The sequence below is a fragment of the Geospiza fortis genome, unplaced genomic scaffold (genome assembly GCF_000277835.1).
Source record: "Geospiza fortis unplaced genomic scaffold, GeoFor_1.0 scaffold112, whole genome shotgun sequence".
NCBI lineage: Eukaryota > Metazoa > Chordata > Aves > Passeriformes > Thraupidae > Geospiza > Geospiza fortis.
This window is the reverse complement of record NW_005054298.1, coordinates 5133225-5139928: the sequence shown is the minus strand read 5'-3', so window position 1 is coordinate 5139928 and position 6704 is coordinate 5133225. Positions and strand designations below refer to the sequence as shown.

At 39.8% G+C, this 6704-nt stretch overlaps 1 protein-coding gene across 1 annotated transcript in view; it reads right to left on the bottom strand.

Moving 5' to 3' along the window:
• Positions 1 to 6704, bottom strand: part of TMEM163 (transmembrane protein 163) — an 87958-nt gene that overhangs the window by 1384 nt on the left and 79870 nt on the right. Inside the window, exons 6-7 of the mRNA XM_031056848.1 lie at positions 5260 to 5371; positions 1685 to 1826 (exon numbers count right to left, since the gene is read on the bottom strand). Of these exons, the coding sequence (XP_030912708.1) occupies positions 1685 to 1826; positions 5260 to 5371 (254 nt within the window). The remainder of the gene's footprint in view (positions 1 to 1684; positions 1827 to 5259; positions 5372 to 6704) is intronic.

Sequence of the window (6704 nt, the reverse complement as noted above, 5' to 3'; positions counted from 1 at the left end):
TATATTAAAATATAATATATAATTTAATATTGTGTAATATATCATTATATAATATATAATTATAATATAATACAATATAATATAACATAACATAAGATACCTATTACATAGGTATATACCTATAATATAATATAACCTTAACATAACATAATATAATTAATATAATATACCTATTCATTATGCTTGTAAAAGAAAGCCCTCACATACCTTATTCTCAAACAATGCTCATGATAATATTTACCCAGACTTCATCACCTAATAGCTAACTGGGCATACCTTGTGATAACTCTAAATAATGGCACCAGAACTTTGTCACTTTCAGTTTAATGATTATTCATAATCCTTCAAAGTAAAATACACCTTGGGCCATCAATGGGACCCTTAGAATGACAACTCACTTGTAACTTTACTCAAATACTACAAGAATCAAATATTTTAAAGACATTACAAAAACAAAAATGTGTCATTTCTCCTCATGTGCCAAGATGTGGCCTCTGAAACCTAATTAAGAGATGTTTCCTCTGATAATTTTGAATTAGTTTTGTAAATATTACTTTCAGAAGCAGTTGTATACCTCACTAAATACAATTCTTACAGCTATAGGGTGTGTTACACTACTAATATCCACTACATAGCACTTTAAAGTGTATTTTTTAAACAGAAAAGGGGGAATGCCTTTAATAGTGTCACCTAAAACAGGTGACACTATTAAAAGGATTTAAAATCTTTAGAGAAATGAAGACAAAGGATTTTATTTATTTAAGAATATAGATAACAGGCCAGCTGTAGTCTACCATATAAAGGATCATGCACAGGACACACCCAGAACTGAATATTTAAATATTCATGAATAAAAAAGAGCTCAGGTGGTGTAAGAGCCTTTACAGTTGTCCAGAACCATTAAGTTTTACAGTGGAAATTGTGATTATACCGACCTATTTAAGAGTGGTACTCCCCATTAAGATGTTAATTGAATTTTCCAAGTTGAAAAAAAAAAACCAACCTAAACCCACACAGTTTCCAGCTGAGGGCTGACTGCAGCCTGGCCAAGGGCTGCTTCTCAGTGGGCATAATTCCAGCTAAGATGCTCCATCTCCCACTTTTTCTTGTGGCAGGTAAGCCATGAAGGATAAAGTGCAAAATTTGGTTTAAGGGAAATTGCGGCAGCAATGAAGGGCATGGCAGAGCTCCATTTGATTTTTTAATTCAGTTTCTGATGTGAATCAAGAAAACATCTTAAAATTCAAGAGAAACAGCATCTGAAACATGAGCAGCAACCTTCAGTTCAGAGGTTGCCAAAGGCAGCTCTGGGACAGAAATCAATAGCAAGATCCCTCTTTAATTTTGGGCACCTTTCCTTTAATCCAAAGGCAAAGCAGTGCTCAGAAATGTGCCATAAATGCAAGGAGGACTGATTTTATCCATCATTTCTGGTTATGTTTCAGATATTTCATTTCAAGTATACAAAAATCGAAAATTATTCCGATTTCTTTTTAAGTCCTGGTTGCTTTCCAGCTGATGTGGGGAGCACAGCCCTTTATAACCCTTTCCACACATTCTGCTCCAGCATTGGCTACCAGTCTAATAAATTCCAGGGACTGATTTCACTGGAATTACCTAAACTCTTAAAGGCTATGACCTCCCAGATCTCTCAGGGCCCTGCCTGCTCCCAGGAGATACTCACTTGATCCCATAGGCAGATATTGTAAGTCCAATTAACACTCCTATACTGCCATCCAGGAACCAGACAGAGGAATTGTGTTTAAACACTTCTGCACTAAGAAGGATGGAAAATCCCATTATTCCACCTACAAGAGAGTTGAAACCTAGAAGGGGGAAAAGAAATAATTAAAGGATGAACGCCAGGAACTCATGGAAAGGGAAATGGTTTTGCACAGTTTCCCTGTCAAAGTTTGGAGTTTTTATCCCATTCCATATATTTATTTGCATGCTTGGCACTATTGCTTAGGGCTGCAGACATTGCTGATGACATACAGGATAATCCTGGTAATATTTTCTATTTATGCTTTACATATACCACAGTAGCTTCTTATCTAGTATTTACAATTCTAACGAACATCCTTTTAAGATTCCTTTTTTTTTTTAACCTGTTCTCTTTTTCTCCAAGACTGTCCCTTCAAAATTCTCACAGAGCTTTTGGAAGAATTAATGCCCTTTTCCATTCAACTCCTGTTTGATTGATTATTGATTTGGGGTTTTAGAAGTCATTCCCTGTGTTCTGGTTTTAACTCCAAATTCCCTTTTTCTGATTTTTTCCCACAATAACCCAAAAGATACCCCTGTTGTTCTACACAAAAAAGTCACTGAGAATGCATTAATTTGATAGATCCATACACTATTTAACCTAGATAGGAAATGAAATATCAAACTTGAAATATTCTATATTGCTTGGTGAGTTGGCTCTAGCCTGCTGCTGTTTACAGGACTCAGACAGGTTTTTGCAGTTCCCATGACTGCCAACAATGATACACCTGACACTTGTTCCTGAGCCTGTCCTTTGATCCACACCTCTCACATCCAGTCTTTGTCTATTTACTCATTTATACTCATTGAAATGATGTATATTGTGTCCATAAAGAATATAAAATATAAATTAATAATTAGAATTTTAAACCAGTGTTACTTCCCCTGCTCCAGCTTAATTCAGAATCCATCGGCACAAATGGATTCATGCAAAAGAATAAAACATTTTCATGCCATTCTTGGCTGATGGTCCCAAATAATTGAAAAGCTACTTGCAAAGGAAATTGTTTTCCCTTCCTGACTCTCATTCAGGCAAACCTTTCTCTGCTGGTGTGGCAGGAAATCATGGAATGGCTGCAGGTATTAATCCAGACACTGCTCTAAGGCCCGCACAGGAAAAAACAGGTGGCTAAATCTGGGTAGGAAACAGGTACCTAAAACCCACAGGAAAGTTGGCTGACATCACTGACTGTCACAGAGTTGTCCTCTGGGATGTCACAAAATTCAAGGCAGGAAATGGCTATTTTTATTACCCAAAAGGCCAAGAGCTTTTGCTGTAAACAAACTGTACAAGTGACATTTTGCCTCATTAGGATTCATACATCCAGGATTTAAAGAGATATTGCTGTTAAGCCCTAATCTAAAAAAAAATATTAAAAGAAAATTAATAGAGGTTTAATGCATAAAAGAGAATTTGCTGTTCTGAAAATAAACCTATTTTTCAGGAATAAGAATTCATGCTCCTTTTACTGAAAACAGTTTGTTGGTCTGGAGCCAGGGATCACAGGAGGTAAATTAGCAGGAAACAGAAAACACTAAAAAAAGATATGCAAGGGACTGCTAAATCTGTCTCAGCTGCTGAATTACATTGTCTCTTCCTGATCATTAATAAATCAAGTACATATGTAAATATATCTTGTGAAAGCAGATATTTAACCACACATGTTAAGATCAGCCTCCTACATTTTCTAAAGTAGCTCTAAAGAGGAGAAGAGAGATAAAAACCAGGCTGAGGTAATTGTATATTTTTCCCTAATTTTTTTTAATCAAAGAATGAGCAATCTCCAGCTCAGAAGCAGTATCATTAGCATGAGGATGTAAAGATGTAATTATGGGGAAAGAGATTTCCCTGTCATACAGGAGAACAATTCAGAGCTGGAGTTTTTTAGGAATTTTCAGCTAATATTTTGGCTGAATGAGCTGCTCTGTTTCAAAACTAAGCTACATTTTTTTGAAGGGAGGGTTCCCCATTTGCCTGCCTAGGCACAGCTCTGAAATGGCCAACGTGTCCCACCCTGGCAGGGAGGGAAGTCAGGCTCACTGGGCTGCAGTTCCCAGCACCCTTTCCAGAACACTTTCTGCAGGTTGGAGACATTTTTGTTTTCAAATGTCTAGAGTGGCAGAGCCCCTTGGGAAGGATAAGATCTCTGAGCTGGAGATCTGCTGGGAGAGAATCCCAAATGCAGGGAGGCAATGGCTTAGTTGTAACCCCCTCACAGCTATTCTGATGCCTTTTTTGCTTCTTTCAGATTTAAAATATAAATACTCATGAAGAATTTATATAAGTGGGATGATAGAGATACTCATAATATGTGCTATCACACATCATCCAGAAAAAAATTAAGTATGTTTAATTTGCTTAAAATAAAGCAAAATTTATGTATCTCTAGAGTAAGCTGAGAATTGAATTTCCTTAAAGTGAAATCTGTAGCAAAGAGCAAAATAATTTAGGTACCACAACCCATGAATCATGAACACCCTACAGTGTTTGTATACACTGAGTATTTCACACTGCCCTGGCAGGTAAAACTGGGAGAGATTTGTAGGGGGCTGTGAAACTGTGCCATCACTGTGGCCTCACCCGTGTGAAGGGCAGGTCCCTGGGATTTCTGGGGACTCAGGAGCTTGAGCCCTGGCAGTCAGAGGAACATCTGGACCTACTTTGAAAGCATGATTTCCAACCTGCCTTTAAAACCAGAAGCAGTCAGGAGCTGATGCAGTGAGGTGCTCCAAGGGTTCCGGGGAGGAGATCCACCCTGTGCCAAAGCCCAGCAGGGCCAGAGGAGTGCAGGGCAGGGAAGGGTTTGCCTCACACCTGTCCTGCCCCAGCAGCTCTGCTGAGTGGCAGGGAAGCACTGTGGTGACAAGTGACACCAAAGGGATGTCACCAGCACTGTGATGATCCCTGCTGAAGGCAGGCAGTGCTTCTGCAGCAGACTTTGCTTCATTTGAGCTTTCAGGATTTTACCAGGCACAGGCAGTGAGGATGGAGGTGACCTAACCAAAGCCCTCTAAATTGGTGTCACATCCCCCTGCTGCAGCCTAACTCTGACTAACACACCTCTAATCCATTATCTGCTCTACCTCTAACTCTGATATTGCTCACTATACACATATCCACTGCTTGGCTTCCACCAGGCATTACTCATAATATTTCTAGCCATAGGATGCATTAGATGGTTGGAAAACCAGTCAGGCTAAGTCTGGTTTGCTCTGTTACCTGAACTCCAGACCTGAAGCAGCTGTGGCAGAGGAGAGAGCTCTCCCAGCACATTCATGGACCCCACACTGAACTTTTTAGTGGTGTTAGATAGCTCATTTCAGCTGAGCTCTCTGTGCTAAAGGCCAGTGGTACCACAGACTGTTCCAGGGTTTGGGTCTGGGTTTTCTCCCATTTCTCAGTGGCTGCTTTATTTCAATGTTCTTTCACAGCTCTCATCATGCAGGGGTCCCTGGAGGAGTCTGTAAAAGCAGCAGGATCAATGTCACACTCACCATCAGTTATCAGTGCTCTGCTTGTAAGGACCTTTCCCAGCATAAATTTGATTACTGCCAAGACTGTGCAAAGGATTCCACTTAGAACAGAGACACTATACAGAAAATCATCCTGGGGAAAAAAAAAAGTCAGACATTAGTATGTCTTCTGGTTGTGTCCCATCTATTAAACGAAAAATAGTACTAATTACTCTGCTACTTATTTATTATTATCATTTGTGCTACTGAGAAACACACCCTGAGACCAGGATTTCCTGCCTTATGACTTCCACAACAGCTGGTGCTTATTTTGCTTATATTGTCACCTGCAATTGCTTTTGCAGCCATAATTAATGGCAGTTCCAATCAACAAATTGTGAATTGACCCAGCCTGGTCAGAGTCAGGAGGTGATATTTACCTGAGTGGGGGCTGAGTGCAGACTGCCAGGGCATCCAATGCCTGATGCCAGCACTAATGAAGTCCCCACAGGCAGGAGGAAGGCTTGAAAATAGAATCCCACTTACCAGACCAATATTGATTCTTGGTGTAAGAAATAACCATTTAATGTTGTTTCTGATTCTGGGCTTGCTTTGATTTTGTTTCATTTCCTTTTTCAGAAGTCTGGTTCAAGCTACATCCATAAAACTTCTGATGCTGATGTGCAGAGTAAGGTTTAGCTCTTTCATAGGAAACAAATTTTTTCATGGACTTCACATTTCACAGAAACATTCCCATTGCTCAATTTGCACGTGAAACATGGGTTCCCCAGGCTCCCTCAGGAGAGAGCTGTGTGTCAGGGCAGGCAAGGAAGAGTTAGTTACTATTGTTTAACACCATTCTCTAAAAGCCACCAGGAGCCCCCCAGCCCTTCTGGTTTGTGATGGTTGGGCTGGGAGGACACTGCTGGCTCTGACATGCTGCAAGAAGTTCCCTAAAGGGGCTCCCTGTGCCTTCCTCCCCCTGAGGAGCATCAGCCCATGGGCTGCAGAAAAACCCACAGCTCTCAGCTGCCCCCTAACCACAGAGCTCTGCGTTACATTCATTTATTACTCTTGATAGAAACTTTAATTCAAGCTGTGGCAACACCAGTACAAGTAAAGGAAACAGCAAGAATCCTTTTTTAATTTGTATCTGCAGGTCTAAGTGGGCCAGTGCCACTGGGACCCTGTTCCTGATGAAAACACTCTGGCAGAAGTCCCCGTTGGTACCAAACATTGTCATGGTGATTCATCAGCTGCTCCATCCATTTTCATTATTTTAGCAGCAATTTGAAACCCAAAAAAATCAAAAAATGGTTTTGAAAGCTGCTTAGGAAGATACTGGGAATTAGATTACTGATATAATGTACTCATATCCCTAAATAAATCATTCAATATTTTTTATACAATTTTGTATGTCATATAATTGTAAAAGTCTACTTCACTCACATCATGAGCTCATTCTCTCTAGGCCTGGTACAATATTA